General features: G+C 43.1%; 2 protein-coding genes across 4 annotated transcripts; one reads left to right on the top strand and one right to left on the bottom strand.

Moving 5' to 3' along the window:
- Window positions 1-1,335: 1,335 nt before the first annotated feature.
- LOC139573643 (zinc-binding protein A33-like) lies at window positions 1,336-6,756 on the top strand. Of its 2 annotated transcripts, none has more exons than XM_071397335.1 (6): window positions 1,336-1,707; window positions 4,423-4,518; window positions 4,673-4,903; window positions 5,047-5,069; window positions 5,798-5,916; window positions 6,070-6,756. In XM_071397335.1, the coding sequence occupies exons 1-6, from the start codon at window positions 1,369-1,371 to the stop codon at window positions 6,609-6,611; spliced, it is 1,350 nt and encodes a 449-aa protein (XP_071253436.1). In that variant the 5' UTR covers window positions 1,336-1,368; the 3' UTR covers window positions 6,612-6,756. The 2 variants fall into 2 exon arrangements, with proteins under 2 accessions (XP_071253436.1, XP_071253432.1); XM_071397331.1 differs by lacking the exon at window positions 1,336-1,707 and adding an exon at window positions 2,998-3,550.
- A 681-nt stretch (window positions 6,757-7,437) lies between these two features.
- Window positions 7,438-18,903, bottom strand: LOC139573633 (long-chain fatty acid transport protein 1-like). 2 transcript variants are annotated; one of them, XM_071397319.1, is made up of 13 exons: window positions 18,777-18,903; window positions 17,829-18,002; window positions 17,234-17,628; window positions 16,227-16,394; window positions 11,933-12,002; window positions 11,688-11,779; window positions 11,455-11,564; window positions 11,096-11,305; window positions 10,758-10,884; window positions 10,425-10,562; window positions 10,108-10,272; window positions 9,279-9,425; window positions 7,438-9,131 (listed from the first exon to the last, which is right to left on the bottom strand). In XM_071397319.1, exons 2-13 carry the CDS (start codon window positions 17,993-17,995, stop codon window positions 8,974-8,976), a joined length of 1,947 nt encoding a protein of 648 aa, XP_071253420.1. In that variant the 5' UTR covers window positions 17,996-18,002; window positions 18,777-18,903; the 3' UTR covers window positions 7,438-8,973. The 2 variants fall into 2 exon arrangements, with proteins under 2 accessions (XP_071253420.1, XP_071253411.1); XM_071397310.1 differs by having other exon boundaries at window positions 17,829-17,996; window positions 18,394-18,896.
- Window positions 18,904-19,903: the final 1,000 nt, after the last annotated feature.

Raw genomic sequence — 19,903 nt, 5'->3', positions numbered from 1 at the left:
CCAAGACATTTAAATGTTTCACCATAAACCACTCGAGTGTTGCTTTAGCAGTATGCTTAGGGTCATTGTCCTGCTGGAAGGTGAACCTCCTTCCCAGTCTCAAATCTCTGGAAGACAGAAACAGATTTCCTACAAGAATTTCTCTGTATTTAGCACCAGCCATCATTCCTTCAATTCTGACCAGTTTCCCAGTCCCTGCCGATAAAAAACATCCCCACAGCATGATGCTGCCACCAGCATGCTTCACTTTGGGGATGGTATTCTCGGGGTGATGAGCGGTGTTGGGTTTAAGCCAGACATAGCGTTTTCCTTGATGGCCAAAAAGCTAAATTTTTGTCTAATCTGACCAGAGTAGCTTCTTCCATATGTTTGGGGAGTCTCCCACATGCCTTTTGGCGAACACCAAATGTGTTTGCTTATTTTTTCTTTAAGCAACGTCTTTTTTTCTGGCCACTCTTCTGTAAAGCCCAGCTCTGTGGAGTGTACGGCTTAAAGTGGTCCTATGGACAGATACTCCAATCTCCACTGTGGAGCTTTGCAGGTCCTTCAGGATTATCTTTGGTCTCTTTGTTGCCTCTCTAATTATTGCCCTCCTTGCCTGATCCGTGAATTTTGGTGGGCGGCCCTCTCTTGGCAGGTTTGTTGTGGTGCCATATTCTTTCCATTTAATTTTTTTTTGATTTAGTGGTCCTCTGTGGGATGTTCAAAGTTTCTGATATTTTTTTATAACCCAAACCTGATCTGTACTTCACAACTTTGTCCCTGACCTGTTTGGAGAGCTTCTTGGTCTTCATGGTGCCGCTTGCTTGGTGGTGCTCCTTGCTTAGTGGTGTTGCAGACTCTGGGGCCTGTCATAACAGGTGTATATATACAAAGATCATGTGACACTTAGATTGAACACAGGTGAACTTTATTTAACTAATTATGTGACTTCTGAAGGTAATTGGTTGCTTCCAGATCTTATTTAGGGGCTTCATAGCAAAGGGGGTGAAAACATATGCACGCACCACTTTTCCGTTTTTTTATTTTTGAATTTTAAACAAGTAATTTTTTTCATTTCACTTTACCAATTTGGACTATTTTGTGTATGTCAATTACATGAAATCCAAATAAAAATCAATTTAAATGACAGTTTGTAATGCAACAAAATAGGAAAAATGCCAAGGGGGATGAATACTTTTGCAAGGCACTGTAGATATTCACTTGGGCTGCTGTTCAATGTCACTATAAAGTTCACACTTGATTTACAAAGCTTGGAATAAAATAAATGCCAGAGGGGCGAAGGCTCACAGGCCAGCGTAACCATATCTGAGCAACTGCGGCCTATTATAGATGCATACCGGAGTCCAGCTCTAGCTCTGTGGGAGAATGGAGGCCAAAGCTTCCACTCTCCTGGAGGATGATGATCTCTCCTGTGCTGTATGTAGAAAGGTCTTCTCTGTTCCCGTGGTTCTCAGCTGTCATACCTGTGGCTGTAGCTTCTGCAATCTCTGTCTGGATGAGTTCTGGGAGCAGCAGGGTTCTGAAATATGTCCTCTGTGCATTATCGACTACCCTGGAGGTCCTCAGAGAACGTGTGCGGAACACGGGGACAAACTGAAGATCTTCTGTGTCACAGACCTGCAGCCTATCTGTGATTATCATTGGTCAGTTGACCATAAGGATCACAAAGTGTACCCAATAGCTGAGGCAGTGGTGGACTGCAAGGTAAGCCGCGACAGCAAATCTATTTAGTGTTTAAATCTATTCCCAGTGCAGGAGTTAATCCTTGTGGGCTAACTCCCACTACCCAAACTATTAGGTTACTATAATAATAGTTTCGGCAACCACATTCAGCTAAATGCCACTAAACTTTAATGACTTCGTCCCCAATAAATAGTCCCTAAGTGTGCCCAAAAGTGTTGCAGTTTTGATGTTCCTCTTATAAAACCCATGATTCTGATTTGAATGAGAGCATCAGGCACCAGAAAGCTGGACAGAACAACAAAATGAATACATTAAAGGCATAGTTAGCTTTTGTTTTTAAGTTTGTTTTATTTTCAACTTCCCTAGGGTGTTGTTTCCACCAAACCGTTTTTAAATGAGCGTGCTGTTTATTTAGTAACATCCAGAAACAACAACACCCTAGGTTGAAAATGAGCTAAACTTTTTAAAAAGCAAACTATCCTTTTAAGACATTATAGGTCTTACAAATGCATTACAACCACATCATAATGCATTATACCTGTAGGCTTTGGGTAAAGTGTTACCAACAAATGCAGGTTAGTAATTTATAGTGACTTAAATTGACTTTTTTAGGTCAAAATAGAAAAAAATTGTAGATTATGGCCCGTTTGTACAACAATTTAGTTTTTTAAGACATCTTGGACCCTGGGCTGTTTTTAGGACAGGGATTTGTCAAATGTTAGACCCAGCACTTAGTCAAGGCTAAGTTGGACTGTGGAAAACTTTACAGGGGTCAGTAGAGGGGTATTTTCTTACCCTCCTCCCTCCCACCTAATACATTCTCTCCGTCTATTAATACTCACCGTCTTCCCATCTTTTCTTGGTTATTGTGTTTCTTCCCAGATGGACCGTATCATTCTTATGGAATACGCTGGCCCCACCAGTCTTGTGACTTATTAAATGGTTATTGCATCACCCTCATCAAAATGTTTTTGGCTGTATAAGGCAGACCCCCTTGCATCATCACTCTGACATGCCAATCTCCCCCCTTTCCAACAACACTGATCTCAGAACACTGCATCAATTAAATGGGACTATCACTCACTCTCTGGTCTTCCTTCAAAGATATCTGGTGGATAGCTGTGATTTATCATGCAGTGGGAGGTGTTTATTTGCATATCCACTACTCAAGCAGATGGAAGCCCTATGGACGTATTCATTTCCTTTAAGCATTCAAGTTTAATTGAGGTAGACCCCAGAGAACCCCGGCAACAGCGGTGGGAGGAGCATAGTAACCTTATCTGACCCTGCTGCTGCTCCAGCCCTGTTTTAAAACCTGACAGGCAGAATGGTATCCAGGCACCGCGAAGACAATCTCTCCTGCCCACTCTGTGGAATTATCTTCAACCAGCCCATTGTGCTCTCCTGCCCACTCTGTGGAATTATCTTCAACCAGCCCGTTGTGCTCTCCTGCCCACTCTGTGGAATTATCTTCAACCAGCCCGTTGTGCTCTCCTGCCCACTCTGTGGAATTATCTTCAACCAGCCCGTTGTGCTCTCCTGCAGACACAGGTTCTGTAAAACATGCCTTCAAGACAGCTGGAGTAACCAGGATGGTGAGGACGACTGCCACTTCTGCCCTCTATGCTGGAGACGTTCCTCCATGAATGAGATTGTGGTAAACACCATTCTGGAGAAGACCTGCGAGTCCTTCAGGAAGGAGATGAGCAGCAGGAATAACCCTATGGGGTGTAAGGAACACGGAGAGACACTCTCACTCTTCTGTCTGGACGATCTGCAGCCCATCTGTGCTGCGTGCCAGACGTCGGCGGTACATAAGGGGCACAGGCTCTACCCCATTGGGGAAGGTGCACACGACTGTAAGGTAGGCGAACACAACCTTGGTTGTCTTCACTGTGCCGTCAGTGTCACTGTCACTGAATGTGTCTCATCAGCCATACCCTCGCTCTTAACTTTGCTTGTCAGAGGGAAACTAACTTTCATCTGTACGTCCAGTCTCTTCTAACCTCCGGCTGCCATCCTTTACAGCCCGCATTGTCAAATAACTTGCCCAAAACTTTCACAAGTCGCTAAACCAGCAGCACTTCTTTCATCATGAACAGGAATATATTACTTTTTAAGTTTTTTGTTTGACAGTTTTGTTTTGTAAAAACGTGTGTGTTATAGAAACCATCTTTGACACAGTGGGATGGTTAACAGGGGGGTTTGGAAAAGCTGATCATTCTATTAATAGATTCATATGTTGGGTTGGTCGATGCTTGGGCCCCTGGGAGGAATGAAACCAGATCCCAGGTCTCTCAAGTGTACCCCTCTACATTCCCCTCCTCTCCTGGCCCACCAGCTGTCTTTGACCCTGTTCTAGGAACAAGAAACCTTTTAACGTTAGAATTTAGTACTCCAAACTTTCCACATTGCTTTGGCACGTTGACTTTCTGAATCTGTGTGTAGTCTCTTGTTTCATCATCGTCTCCACCCTCTCTGTCACTCAGTCACGTGATCCAGACTCTATTGATGTTGCAGTGGCATTAGCTAGGTCCAGCTATCAATTGATCTGGATCTTCCAGTTAAGGGGGTATTGGGAACTTTTACACATGCAGCTGAATGCTGTGATGGGGCTGCGATGCAGCGGTACCTGACAGATGAAACCAACACATTGTGCTGTTGACAGCCTGGCTTATGGCCAGCCTGACCCTGTAGTATGTGTTAAAGTGTAAATATCTTGCCATTACATTCCAGGAGGAACTCAAGACTGCATTGACCCCATTGAAGGAGAAGCTGCAGCTGTTCAAGAAGGCCATGGTCGTCTGTGATCAAACGGCAGAGCACATCAAGGTGGGGTATTGTATTTCTAGCACTTTAAACAGATTTTGATGGCGTCCTTTCTGGATCAATACATCTTCTAACGCTCATGGAACCATCATCAGTAATGTAACCTGGGTTCATTGAGTGTTTCAGGTCTTTCATGTCTAAACATGTCTAATTCCAGAACCAGGTTGAACATACTGAAAGGCAGATAAAGGATGAGTTTGAAACCCTTCGCCAGTTCCTGAGAGATGAGGAGGCAGCCAGATTGAATGTTCTGAAGGCAGAGGAGGATCAGAAGAGTCTGCTTCTAAAGGAGAAGATTGAGGAGATGTCCAACGAACTGACGTCCCTCTCAAACACCATCAGAACCGTAGAGCAAGAGATGAGGTCGCAGGACATCCCATTCTTACAGGTATACATAGTATGAAGTTAAACCCTACTTACAGTACAAAGGGAATTCCCAAAGCAAAATAAAGACAAAAATATAGAAACATAACATGCATGTGGAATATTGTAGCTGTCCATCTAAAAGTGATACATTTACTTGCTTTTCAGAACTACAAGGATATCATCAAGAGGTAAGTGGAGTCAGGAATAGCCATTCGTTTGACCCATGGGTTGATGTCATGAGCTAACAGAGGCAAAATACAAAAATAGACAGAGACCCATACTGCCTCACTTTCATGTGCCCATAATATACTAATGAAAACAGTCATCTAGCTAGTGAATGTGGCAGACACATCTAAGGCTAATGTGTGTTTCCAGATTCAATTATTATCTTGACTTAGGCCTAGAATCAATCAGATCAATCTTTAACCAGCGATAGCCAACACCTGCATTGCTGATGTTTTGGCGGTGTCGAAGGTGTAACTGTGTTGGAGCTGTCAACTGATTGAATAGAGCCTTTAAAGGTAGACTCAGCGATATGACGCAGGTGCACAAAGTAAACAGCATACAACAACTAAGAGCGTTGAAGCGCGAGGCTATACTTCTTAGCTGTTTTGGTCCCTACCACGCTCTAACAGCATGAAGCGAACTCATGCACACATAGATACTGTGTATGACTGTGTGAAAGTCTTGCATCTCACTTATCGCAATATCTGCAGTGCTGCTCATGGCAATGTCATTTCACTGAGTCTACCTTTAACAAAAACAGATCATCATGTTAAAATGAACTTTACTTTGACACAAAATAGCAATAAATATGATTACAATCCATCATACATCAATTTCATGGTAAAAGAAGATATATTTTCGCTGGAATAATAGACAGGATATGACTCATCACTGAATGTCGTCATTCCAGAACCTGGCATATGCCGCTGGATCCAAAGATGATTCCTGGAACTCTGATTGATGTGGCAAAGCACCTGGGTTCTGTAAAGTTCAACATCTGGGACAAGATGAAGAGCATCATTCAATATAGTGAGTATTAATCAAATATGAGTCGGTAGAAGTGACTGTACTTTTTCCTCACAGGAAATAAAGTTATTCTATATATTTAATTTAATCTCAGTTCTGCCCTTTCTATCATCTCTGTCTTCCATTTGAGGCTTATCTCTTCTCCTCTCTCCCCAGCTCCTGTGACTCTGGACCCCAACACAGCCGCTAGCTGCTTCATCCTGTCTGAGGATCTGACCGTGGTCCAGTGCTGCTCCCAGGTCTTCAAGCTCCCAAACAACCCCGAGAGGTTTGACATCAGTGCTGAGTTACTGGGCTCTGAGGGGTTCTGCTCTGGCCGCCACAGCTGGGAGGTAGAGGTAAAGGCTAACACATACTGGGTGGTAGGCGTGGCCAGCGAGTCCATCAACAGGAAGGGCAAGCACGTGCTGACGCCAGCCGAGGGCTTCTGGACTATACGCTTCCGCAACGGCGAGCACAAGGCGTGCACGGCACCATGGGCGCCCTTGTCCATGATGAGGAAGGAGCCCCAGGTCATCAGGGTAGTGTTGGATATGGACAGGGGCAAGGTGACCTTCTTTGACCCCCGGGAGAGGACGCCCCTCTATACGTTTACAGACCTCATCTCACCCCGGGTGTTTCCTTACTTCTGCACTGCCTGTAAGGAACACCCTCTGAGACTGCTGCCTGTCAGGCTGTCTGCTGCTGTGGTGCTCTAGAGGGCTCCATGGGGGTTCATTACTAACAAGCAGCGGAGGCTCAGTTACTTGCAGATAGATCCAGTTGAGTTTACCACCTAGTCCTAGATGATGAAGGCTGATCACTTGGAAGGGACAGTCTGGAATAAAGCATGTAATGGTCTTATGTTTGTGAGTATTGTGTCTACAGATGATATACACCGAGTATACCAAACATTAGGAACAACTTCCTAATATTGAGCTGCACCCCTTTTGTCCTCAGAACAGCCTCAATTTGTCAGGGCATGGACTCTACAAAGTGTAGAATGCATTCCACAGGGATGCTGGCTCATGTTGACTCCAATGCTTCCCACAGCTGTGTCAGGTTGGCTGGATATCCTTTGGGTGATGGATTGAGGATCATTCTTGATATACACAGGAAACTGTTGTGTGAAACACCCAGCAGCGTTGCAGTTCTCAACACACTCAAATCGGTGCCACTGGCACCTACTACCATATCCCATTTATCTTGCCCATTCACTCTCTGAATAGCACATATACACATTTGTCTCAAGGCATAAAAGTATTTCTTTAACCTGTCTCCTCCCCTTCATCTACACTGATTGAAGTGGATTTAACAAGTGATATAAATAAGGCATCATAGCTTTCACCTGGTCAGTCTGTGTCGTGGAAAGAGTAGGTGTTCCTAATGTTTTGGACAGGCAGTGTACATGTTGACTTGAAAAGTAGCAAGTCTTGAAATAGGTAGACCTGAAACTAGTTAGCAGCCCTAAAAAGATACAAGTTTGTCCTAGAATGTCAGAGCCCTTATAACTCTGTTCTGAATCACAAAGTAAAACAACACTGGTGTCTTTTACAAACCTTTATTTTGAGTTACACCTAAACAAATGTATGAAAATGGAGAGCTAGAATAATGTTCCCAATCAATTCTATCTACAATATTACTCTGAGAAATTGCTTTATTACATAATAATAGGGCAACCATGATCCCTGACTAATTGACAGATTTTCAAGATATTGTTTAAATAATGTTCTTTCTTATGTATTGGAGTTCCTTAGTCAGGTTAAGCATAAACCCCCAATAGTTCCAGGACACACAGGGTTCCCACAAGGCACATAATATCAATGTGTGTGAACCTGAGTGGTCAGTCAGTGCATATCATCCATTACTTCAAACATGTTACGTAATCAGGTTTAGTTTTACATTAAAAAAAAGTAATCTTGCAATCAAAACTCCTACAGTTAGTGTTTGGAATAAGAGGCATGTTCAGCTGTGACATGTTCTATCATACTACTAGCACACAGGCAGCAACACCTCATCCAACATGGACACGCAACTATTGCTAAAAACCTGTTCACTATTTTGTTCTTTACATGGTGGCACACTACTATTACAAGGTTGGGAGCAAATAGCCTGGAACACCATCTTCTTCCAGAGACTGGTATCTCAACGACTGTGGTATATTCAGTCCCAGCTCTCATCTCTTTTACACTCTCATTGTAACAAACAGACAAATGCTGTCATTGTAACAGACATCCTGGTTTCAAGTGAAAACTTGCTCTACTCTATGTGCATTGTAGTGTTGAAGGCTTGAATGTTTTCATTTGGCTAAACTAAGAAACAACACAAATTAAGACATAAAAAAGGGGGGAAAAGCCCTCATCCAACCTTGTCCTTGTACGTTATTGATAAAACATGGTTTTGTAACAGTTCTAAGGTTTCCCTATTGATTGATCAGTAGCCCTTCGGTCCCCTGATCTAGACTAGATCCAGGGGGCTGGTGTAGGGAGAAACACTAATACATGGAGACTTCACCAATAACACTACTTAAAGCCTGCAGGTGTAATGCTTTATAACGTGATCCAAGCACAGATTAGCCTTTATAATACTATGTTATTTTTCACAACGTATGAAAATATCAACTGACAAAAAATTGCCGGATGTTTAGACAGGATCATTATGAGTTGATAAGACATAAGGGGTCATGCATGCTTATGACAAGTCTTACAATGTATTATAACGGCATGATAAGGCTTATCACATATCACAGTCTCCAGTATCTGACACCTCGACAGTCACTTTCCTAAAGCCGGGTGTGCACTACATGACTTTCAAGATCATAACATGGCTGAGCCTCTCGCACTAAACCACCGTCTTTCCTGTAGTATTTTGTTGTCTTGCCAACGTAGTGGTGCCATCCTAACAATGTGGCACAGACAGGGGTCACACACTACAAGATTACTCACTTGGTCGTGAGGATTGTCCATACCACCTTGTCTCGCGAAAACAGTTATGTGATTAGATTTAACGTAGCTACAACAAGCTGTGGCTCAAAGCAGCCTCATAAACGTGTTGTGTAAACCCAGCTTAAAGTAGTCCATCTTATAGAGCCATTCTACCCTCCACTATAGCACTGTGTAGCTCCTCATTCACAGCCTCATAACGCCCTGCTCTGGAGTTCAAAAAGTAGATCTGGTCGGTTGATAAGCGCGGATCGTATCCCTCCCTCTGCAACCGGATCTTCTGGATTTTAAAGGTACCTAGGAGGAGGGAAACAAAGAAAATAGGTCATTAATATATTTTATTATTTCTTGGAATGAGCATTAGACGCTTCATGCAAGGCATTATAAAAAATACAATTGATCGATATTTCACATTAGAATTAGCCTTGTGTCCAGTCCACTCACCTGTGGTGTCTACTTGTGGGGAGATGCGTAGGAACACGGGGCGGGCGTAAGGAGGCAGGGCCTGTTGGACCTCTCGCAGGAACGCATCACAGTCAAATGTCCCTGTTGGGTCTGCGATGGCAGCCATCCCTGCCTTCCCTTCCACATCTACGGGGAGACAAACATACACGTCAGGCTTTTCACAACACCATGCTGCAAAGGGCCAAAGACAAGTCTTCCTAATCACTCAACCTCACTGTTGACTGGCCGATTTTAACATTTATTTAACAGGAACAATGCTGTCAAATCAACATTTAAAAGGCCCAATTCAGCTGTTTTTACATCAATATCAAATAATTTCTGGGTAACAATTAAGTACAATAGTGATATTTTTCCATTAAAAAAAAATAAAATAAAAAAGTTGCTTTTTTTTTAAGCAAAAAACTATTTCTCAAGCAAGAATTTTGCCTGGGAGTGGTTTGATTGGAGAGGAGACAACTGAAAACTAGCTGTTACTGGCAGAGAGGTTTGGAACTCTTATTGGTTGATTAATTAACTATAATTACCACCTGGTGATGTCACCAGGCATGCCAAAACTCCACCCATGCAAAACCTGCTGATTAGAAGTTCCTGTGTAGATTATATTTTAAACCAGCAACTATCAGGAAATAGCACTGGTCAATTTTGTTAACACTTTTACAGTTTGTTTCATCAGCTGTACAATGATACAAAACACGGGAAAACAGAATTTTGACTGCACTGGGCCTTTAAGTGGAGAGTACCTCCTGGTTTCACCTCCTGTCACTATCATACATGTAACATGGTGCACATAATGTGAACGTCATCTCACCTGGTACAGCTACCCCATACACAGCCACATCGGCCTGGCCCAGCAGACCACTCAGTGTTCCCTCCACCTCGGTGGTGGAGACGTTCTCTCCTCTCCAGCGGAACGTGTCCCCACTGCGGTCCCGGAAGTACATGTAGCCCAGCTCATCCATCACCAACACATCCCCTGGGAGGAGGTAGAGAAAGGTGAGTTAATGACACATTACATTGTGGTAAAGATAAGGACTGATATAATAGCATTAATTCCAAGTATGATAATCAAAGTAAACATTAACTCCATAATTATTGTTTAATCACACTAAGGTCCTGTGGGTTTACCTGACAGATATGCCGAGTCATTTTTCTTGAAGACGTTGTTGGCGATCTTCTTCCTGGTGGCGTCCTGGTTGGCGTAGCCATCAAACCTCCTTAGCGGGTCCTGTTGGTTGATCCTTCCCACCAGCAGCCCTGGCTCCCCTGAAGAGAGGAGTCGTACATGGAGAGGTCAATCTATCCAAGTGTAGTTATGAATCCCTTTTTACATACATTTTTCACAACATGCTTTACAGTTACCCAGGTTAACATTCACAAAGTTGGTTTTGTAAAAGTCCTATATTTATCGATATAGTGTCTAAAAATTTAGATTTTCGATATCGGTGCCCATTTACTTACCAGGAAGGCAGGGCACACACAGGCCGTGCCTGTCCCTCACCAGCTCCGTGGTCTCCTCATCCACTTTCATGAGGCGGATTGGGTACACATTTGGCAGGATGCGGCTGTTGAACCCACAAGCTCCCACCTTGTCAGTGGAGAAGACATAAAAAGTATTTGATACCACAGATCCTTTTATGTTAATAAGAAATAATAATGGCCCAAGAATAGGTCCTTGAGGTATACCACATTGTATTGTGGCTCTATAAAAGTTTCAGTCATTAGCAAAAATATATTGCTCTCTATTATTTACATACTTGTTGATTGAGGCAGTTGACAACATTGCCCATGACCCCTACCTTGCCGTCCATGTTGGCGATGCTACAGTTGCATTCGGTGGCTCCGTAGAACTCCCCAACCTGGGCCACCCCAAAGCGCTCGGTGAAGGCCTCCCAGACGCTAGGGCGCAGCCCATTCCCCACCGCCAGGCGAACCCGGTGACCCTTCTCAGATGGCCGCACCGGCTGGGACAGCAGGTAGCGACAGATCTCCCCTATGTACTGCACCACCTAGTGGACGGATGGGGAACAGCATAGACATCAGATTTAAATTCAATGCGGGTTTTAATCAAATCTTATAGCTGCACATCAACCACTCAAGAGTCAGGATGTTCTTCCTATGCTCATAGAAAAGGATACATAAGCTTTTTTCTACTTACAGTGCAGTTGTGCTTGATGCAATCTTCCCAGAAGCGACTGGCAGAGAATTTCTTCTTCACCACCACAGTGAGTCCATTGATGAGGCACTGGCCTACACCCATGATATTACCTGTAAAGGAGAGGAACATTGGACAGCCAGTGAGGGTGTAGGGTGGGGACGAGAATCAGGACCACATTGTCAGACCAAACGACTCCTGAAAGATGGTGGAAGGTGATGAGAAGACACACACACCTGCAGAGTGGTAGAGGGGAAGGCAGTCGTAGATGATGTCATCCTGGCGCATGCGAAAAGCATGGTAGCCAAAAGCAGCGATACGGTAATACCTGAAGATAGAACACAAAAAGGATTCAATAATCAAATACATGAATGCAGTGGGTGCTAAGCTATGCTATAGCATTGGGAATTACCATACGCAGAAACACACCAGACAAGTGTATCGCTGCTGGATATTAGGATGCTGAGACTGAGAGACTCACCGACTGTGCACCACTATGGCAGCTTTAGGGAGTCCTGTGGTGCCTGAGGTGTATATATAGAACAGACGATCTGTTGGGGTTGGTGGTTGTGGGGGAGGATGGAGAGAGGAGAGAGGGGAAAGGGTAAAGAGAAGGAGAGGGTGAAGAGAAGGACGGGGGGGAAATGGGAGGGTGGAGGAAGGATAAAAGGAAGGGAAGTGGGAAGCATGGAGAGAGGAAGGGAAAGTTAAATAACATGACTGAAACAACACATTCTATTTACAACAGTGAGACTGACACTCACAACTAGAGGTCGACCGATTATGATTTTTCAACGCCGATAACCGATTATTGGAGGACCAAAAAAAGCAGATACCGATTAAATCGGACGATTTTTTAAAATGTATTTGTAATAATGACAAATACAACAATACTGAATGAACACTTATTTTAAGTTAATATAATACATCAATAAAAATCAATTTAGCCTCAAATAAATAATGAAACATGTTCAATTTGGTTTAAATAATGCAAAAACAAAGTGTTGGAGAAGAAAGTAAAAGTGCAATATGTGCCATGTAAAAAAGCTAACGTTTAAGTTCCTTGCTCAGAACATGAGAACATATGAAAGCTGGTGGTTCCTTTTAACATGAGACTTCAATATTCCAAGATAAGAGGTTTTAGGTTGTAGTTAATATAGTATTTATAGGACTATTTCTCTCTATACCATTTGTATTCCATATACCTTTGACTATTGGATGTTCTTATAGGCACTTTAGTATTGCCAGTGTAACAGTATAGCTTCCGTCCCTCCCCTCGCTCCTACCTGGGCTCGAACGAGGAACACATCGACAACAGCCACCCTCGAAGCAGCGTTACCCATGCAGAGCAAGGGGAACAACTACTCCAAGTCTCAGAGCGAGTGACGTTTGAAACGCTATTAGCGCGCACCCCGCTAACTAGCTAGCCATTTCACATTGGTTACACCAGCCTAATCTCGGGAGTTGATAGGCTTGAAGTCATAAACAGCGCAATGCTTGAAGCACAGTGAAGAGCTGCTGGCAAAATGCACGAAAGTGCTGTTTGAATGAATGCTTACGAGCCTGCTGCTGCCTACCATCGCTCAGTCAGACTGCTCTATCAAATATCAAATCATAGACTTAATTATAACATAATAACACACAGAATTACGAGCCTTTGGTCATTAATATGGTCAAATCCGGAAACTATAATTTCGAAAACAAAACGTTTATTATTATCGCATATACCCTGACTCTGCGTGCAATGAACGCAAGAGAAGTGACACAATTTCACCTGGTTAATATTGCCTGCTAACCTGGATTTCTATTAGCTAAATATACAGGTTTAAAAATATATACTTCTGTGTATTGATTTTAAGAAAGGCATGGATGTTTATGGTTAGGTACACGTTGGAGCAACGACAGTCCTTTTACCGCGAATGCGCACTGCATCGATTATATGCAACGCAGGACACGCTAGATAAACTAGTAATATCATCAACCATGTGTAGTTAACTAGTGATTATGATTGATTGATTGTTTTTTATAAAATAAGTTTAATGCTAGCTAGCAACTTACCGTGGCTTCTTACTGCATTCGCGTAACAGGCAGGCTCCTCGTGGAGTGCAATGAGAGGCAGGTGGTTAGAGCGTTGGACTAGTTAACTGTAAGGTTGCAAGATTGAATCCCCGAGCTGACAAGGTAAAAATCTGTCGTTCTGCCCCTGAACAAGGCAGTTAACCCACCGTTCCTAGGCCGTCATTGAAAATAAGAATGTGTTCTTAACTGACTTGCCTAGTTAAATGAAGGTGTAAAAAATATATATTAAAAAATTTAAAAAAATCGGCCAAATCGGTTTCCAAAAATACCGATTTCCGATTGTTATGAAAACTTGAAATCAGCCCCCATTCCGATTAATCGGTCGACCTCTACTCACAACCACAGAGAGACAAGTGGTAACTGGTACCCACGCAAACCAAGATCCGGACACCCACTCACACTGTCCTAAATGAGAGCACAGAGACCCCAGATAGCCCATTTAGCAAAACCCCATCATCTCCATAATACTCTCCGGGATGGCCAGTTGACTGACTGGGCTGCCCACTGATACGCCTGAGACTGACTAAGCAATACCCCAGAGAAAGTTTCCCAAACCTCTCCTCAAGTACTCCCAGCCTGTTCCACTTATTCAATCTATTCCCATTCTAGTACATCTGATAAAAATAAATAAATATATACAGTTGAAGTCGGAAGTTTACATACACTTAGGTTGGAGTCATTAAAACTAGTTTTTCAACCACTCCACAAATGTCTTGTTAACAAACTATAGTTTTGGCAAGTCAGTTAGGACATCTACTTTGTGCATTACAAGTAATTTTTCCAATAATTGTTTACAGACAGATTATTTCACTTATAATTCACTGTATCACAATTCCAGTGGGTCAGAAGTTTACATACTGTGACTGTGCCTTTAAACAGCTTGGAAAATTCCAGAAAGTGATGTCATGGCTTTAGAAGCTTCTGACAGGCTTATTGACATAATTTGAGTCAATTGGAGGTGTACCTGTGGATGTATTTCAAGGCCTACCTTCAAACTCAGTGCCTCTTTGCTTGACATCATGGGAAAATCAAAAGAAATCAGCCAAGATATCAGAAAAAAAATTGTAGACCTCCACAAGTCTGGTTCATCCTTGGGAGCAATTTCCAAACACCTGAAGGTACCACGTTCATCTGTACAAACAATAGTACGCAAGTATAAACATCATGGGACCACGCAGCCGTCATACTGCTAAGGAAAAAGACGCGTTCTGTCTCCTAGAGATGAACGTAATTTGGTGCGAAAAGTGCAAATCAATCCCAGAACAACAGCAAAGGACCTTGTGAAGATGCTGGAGGAAACAGGTACAAAAGTATCTATATCCACTGTAAAACGAGTTTTATATCAACATAACCTGAAAGGCCGCTCAGCAAGGAAGAAGCCACTGCTCCAAAACCGCCATAAAAAAGCCTCTGGTCTGTCCTCTGGTCTGATGAAACAAAAATATAACTTTTTGGCCATAATGACCATCGTTATGTTTGGAGGAAAAAGCGGGACTCTTGCAAGCCGAAGAACACCATCCCAACCGTGAAGCACGGGGGTGGCAGCATCATGTTGTGGGGGTGCTTTGCTGCAGGAGGGACTGGTGCACTTCACAAAATAGATGGCATCATGCGGTAGGAAAATTATGTGGATATATTGAAGACATCAGTCAGGAAGTTAAAGCTTGGTCGCAAATGGGTCTTCCAAATGGACAATGACCCCAAGCATACTTCCTAAGTTGTGGCAAAATGGCTTAAGGACAACAAAGTCAAGGTATTGGAGTGGCCATCACAAAGCCCTGACCCCAATCATATAGAAAATTTGTGGGCAGAACTGAAAAAGCGTGTGCGAGCAAGGAGGCCTACAAACCGGACTCAGTTACACCAGCTAAGTCAGGAGGAATGGGACAAAATTCAGTGCCTTAGACCGCTGCGCCACTCAGGAGGCCTGATACATCTAATCAAGGGCTTGATGTTTAGTTGACAGGTTAAATCAGGTACGCTAGTACTGGAATAAATAAAATACATGGAATTGGCTGAGGGTATGTGAGGAGAAGTTAATTTGCCCTGGAGATAAGTTCATACTAAAAACACATTATTTACTCAAAGCTCAGCTGACACCTGGAGCTGTCAATCAAAGCCACATCTGCCCTAGATTGAATATGTGACACGCATACCAAAAAATAACCAGGACTGAGTAGAATACAAAATCACCAGGAAATTGGGATGGATCGATCATCTTAGGGAAAGAGCTTCCAAGTTAGTCTTGGTAATTACAGCTCTTTGTCTGAGCGAGACAGTGAGTGACAAGGAAAAGTGACTGAACTATTTTATTTCACTTGAAAAAGTTAGGATGACAGTGGAATATTCACGTGGAAAACACTCCATGCATACAGATCCATATTTTTTCATGTGGGCTCATTTTACCCGTCAGCTCTGACCTACTAAGCTGTCAATGTGAGATGGGTATTAGCAGATAGTTGTGGACTCTAGCTAAACTGTTTTACATATGGCGAGATACATTTTATCTTGTTGGAGACTGGCCAGAGATTGTGAGGTATATGTTACCTTGGCAGCAAGAGAGCATAGTAGTGTGTAGTATTATGATGTTATACACAATATTACATTCTGAAATGCTTCAAAATAAGTGTCCAGCCACAGGTAAGTTATAGGAGACTGGATGAACAATAAGATGTGAGGGGAAGGAGGACACTCACCATTGAAGCTCTTGGGTGGGATGCAGGGAGGAGGGGGCAGTGTAGGGGCCGAGGCCAGGATATAGTCCAGATTCTGGGCAGCCAGGGAGGCCAGACAGTCTACACTGAGCTCTCCTGTACAAAACCGCACCATCGACGGGCTCAGGGATGAGCTCACCTCCAACATGGCTGAGGAGACAAAGAGATAGAGGAGTGCAAGAAATAGAGGCAGAGATGAGGCAGAGAGAAAGGGGGAGAAAGAGAATAGGAAGAGGGATAGGGAGAGTAGAGAGAGAGTAGAGGGATAGAAGAGGAATAGAAGAGTTGAGGGAGAGAAGACGGAGAAGGATAGAAGACGGAGAAGGATAGAAGAGGCAGAATAGAGGAGTGAGCCACAGAAAATTTCAGAAGGGGACTTTCACTGGGAGAGTGAACACAGAATTGAAAGGTAGTTATCGATTAACTACCTGGTCAAGGGAAGAGACAAATCATAATTACAAGAAAGATAGTGTACTGATGCATTATGCATAAAATGTTGACAATAAAAGTGCAACAAAACAAATGAGCAGACAGAACATCACTGTTGACCCAGACAGAATACTGACATAAGCAGACGGAACACTGCTGCCAGACAGAATGTCGACCCACCCAGACAGAATCAACAGACAGAATTCTGAGATGGAATATTGCAACAGACCATCAGAAAAAAATTGTTGGAACGCTTTATAATGCTAGTTAGATGTCTGAAATAAGCAGACGTAAGACTGTTGCCAGACAGTTGACCCACGCAGATGTACAGAGACAGAATTCTGAGATGGAATATTGCAACAGGCCATCAGAACATTGGAAATTATCTTTGGAATGCTTGCAATAAGAAGCCTGCATTGACTGATTTAGGACCCGTTTTGCCTTTTAAATCATAATGAATAAGAGGGGTGACCCAATCCTTGATCAGCACTCGTACTCTGAGACACTTTGTGAATACAGACCCCAAACCCCACATTTCTCCATCTCTGAATCCCACCTACCACCAGCCAGCTCGGCTCCGAATACGATCCCTCTGGACGCAGACACTCCAACACAGTGCAGGAGAGCGTCCCTCTGCAGGTTGAAGTTGATGAGTGCTGCCTCCACCCCCACCTTGGCCAGGCCTAGCCAGAGGGCCACCTGCAAGGGCCGGCTCTCCATGAAGAGGGCCACCACATCCCCCGGGGTCCAGCCCTGGGCCAGAGCCCATTGGGCCACAGCGTTAGACAGCAGGTCCAGCTGGGTGAAGGTCCACGTCTCTCCTGTGGCATCGTAGATGAGGGCGGGTTTATTTGGGTGCTGCTTAACCGTCTGGGCAAAGATGGAGGGGATATTGCTGTTGCGTCGTAGGTGGTGCCACAAGGCTATCTTGACTCGTAACAACACGTAAAGGCCACTGGAAGGAGTACAGAGAGGGAAATTAGGGAGGGAATGTTACTATTTTACCATTACCTATAGTGATGATGACTAACTAGTAAAATGTACATTTCCTGAAGAAAATGTGTGTGCCTGCTTCAGCAGTCTAAATGTGTTTTTTATGGTAGTAGAAGTTGACGCAAGCACACTACATATTCTTAAGAAATTAAAGGCACTCACTTTAGGTCTCTTTTGGCAGTACGGACTACAATGTAGAGGTACTTCCAACCACCTGTGCCCAGAAAGACCCCGAAGCCTGCTGCTAAGCTCCAGGACCAGGGGACCCCGAAGAGACGCAGCAGACCCAGCGATCCCAGACACAAAGAGGCACTCACCGCATTGCGCATCCTAGCAGTGGAGGAGAGGAGTTCCAAAGGGTTATAAGGGTGGGATAAGTGAGAGACAGGCCTACAGCATGGTGTTAAAATGTAATGGCAGAGGGGTAAGGATAGAGGGTGTACAACACGTGGCAGTGGATGACAGAGAGGTAAGAGTGCTTTTGGACCAGTCTCTCTTATAAAAATGACTAACTTGACTGTAAATGACTACCTAACATGACTAATTTCAACAGTGAAATGCGAGGTAGCCTCGACCTTATAGCATGGCTTATATGATTACATACTGTATAGTTGGTGTTAGAACCGTGATTTATTTGTTGTTTTAGGCAGGCTAGTTAAAATACACTGTGCAAAAATGTTATCATATAATGCAGCGCTGCCTACAGAGCGTAGGCCTAGTCTCTTACCTATGATCATACACGACCCGACGACGAACTATTTGAGAGCGATGTCCCTAACCTTTCACCTAGTAAGTTAACCGAGTATTCTACAAAACGTTCAATAGCGCTTTAGCCACTACCAGGCTTGTATACAAATTAGAATCGCCACCACACGCTGTTGAGTTCGTTGTAAGGATAACATTTATCATTTGAAATATTGCTACATTAATACGTATCTAAATGTTACAACAGTTTGACAGTTTGACAGTTTAACTGTCACCGCACAAAATTGCTATCAGAACAACGCCTCTCATGTAACAATGCATCAAATACATAGCCTACGCGCTCTAAAGAATTCCGAAACAGATTCACTAAATGATGGAATGACTAGACAGTTAATGGATACTTATCTATTTGTAGTAGCCGAAATATAAGAATCACAGTACTGTGTACTCCATATTGAATGTTATTGCATTGCGACGACCACCAACAGCACCGCCCAAATAGTATCGTCCTTTCTCTGTGAACTCAGCCATTAGCTCCTCATCGAATTACCGACTCAATCCCATTGGCCGATGTTATGATGACGAAGGGGAATCCGCCTCTTGACACGCCTGTTTCAGGTTCACTTCATCCAGTTGACCAATGATTGCAGGTGCTGCTACAAATTGAGAATATTAAATCACATTCAGACAAATACTGTGTACTGTATACAGATATCCTACTGAAACGATATATGTGTGTGATGAAAAAAATCCCTGATCTTTTTCTCTACTTTGTCATACAGAGGCACTCAGGTAGGCTATACTTTCCTTATGAGTCAAATAGTTTTGACCTCTACAGTAGCCTAATTCGTTCTACAAATGTTGAAATGAAACTTTGTGAAGGAGCACCTGTTTATTTTGAATCACAATGAAGCAATTCCATGCGGCCATTTAAAGTAAACATAAACATTACAGTCTGGTGGGTTACAACAAAGATGATCTATTATATTGACAAGATAGTCAAGTGGCCGATCTAACAATGGAAATACATGTCCTCAAAGATGGAAAGCAGGTGTGGGAGGCGAGATCAGGTGGGACCATTCTAGCCAATGAGAGGGCAGAAAAAGCGTGTGAACTCTGATTTAAATTACTTTTTTTCAAAGTTGCCGAAATGCCACGTGTAATAACCTAACCATTACAAAACGTATATTCGATCAAATAAGCCTCACTTAGCAAATTAGCAATAAAAAAAATTTGTTGACCAAATTTGACACTCTCTCATTGACCATTCAAAAATTCTTCGCTTCGTGGTCTTATTTTCATGGAAAGATTTTGGGTGGAGTAAACCCTCTCGCTTCGCCTCTTCTTCTCTGTTTACAAGCTTTTCAACACAAATACAGTAGTACAAATTAGAGACTGAAAAGCTTGCAGGTGTTTACAGGTCACCAAACTAAGTGAAACATCTCTAATGTGTTTATGAGTTTACTATCCCATGATTTCCAACTGCTCTTCTGCTATGAGTATATGTCCACATTCTTGTACTGTAGGCCTAT

The sequence above is a fragment of the Salvelinus alpinus genome, chromosome 1, assembly GCF_045679555.1.
Source record: "Salvelinus alpinus chromosome 1, SLU_Salpinus.1, whole genome shotgun sequence".
Taxonomy (NCBI): Eukaryota; Metazoa; Chordata; class Actinopteri; order Salmoniformes; family Salmonidae; genus Salvelinus; species Salvelinus alpinus.
Note: the sequence above shows the minus strand (reverse complement) of the source record. Positions and strands in the feature narration are given on the sequence as shown.

What these genes read in the sequence shown, in the direction of transcription:
- LOC139573643 (XM_071397331.1), top strand. Translation starts at nt 3,014, where the DNA reads ATGGTATCCAGGCACCGCGAAGACAATCTCTCCTGCCCACTCTGTGGA. An exon ending in AAACGGCAGAGCACATCAAG is followed by an intron (nt 4,519 to 4,672) that starts GTGGGGTATTGT and finishes GTCTAATTCCAG; the next exon opens with AACCAGGTTGAACATACTGA. An exon ending in GAAGAGCATCATTCAATATA is followed by an intron (nt 5,917 to 6,069) that starts GTGAGTATTAAT and finishes CTCTCTCCCCAG; the next exon opens with CTCCTGTGACTCTGGACCCC.
- LOC139573633 (XM_071397319.1), bottom strand. Translation starts at nt 17,995, where the DNA reads ATGCGCAATGCGGTGAGTGCCTCTTTGTGTCTGGGATCGCTGGGTCTG. An exon ending in CGGAGCCGAGCTGGCTGGTG is followed by an intron (nt 16,395 to 17,233) that starts GTAGGTGGGATT and finishes TTGTCTCCTCAG; the next exon opens with CCATGTTGGAGGTGAGCTCA. An exon ending in TCCCCTCTACCACTCTGCAG is followed by an intron (nt 11,565 to 11,687) that starts GTGTGTGTGTCT and finishes TCTCCTTTACAG; the next exon opens with GTAATATCATGGGTGTAGGC.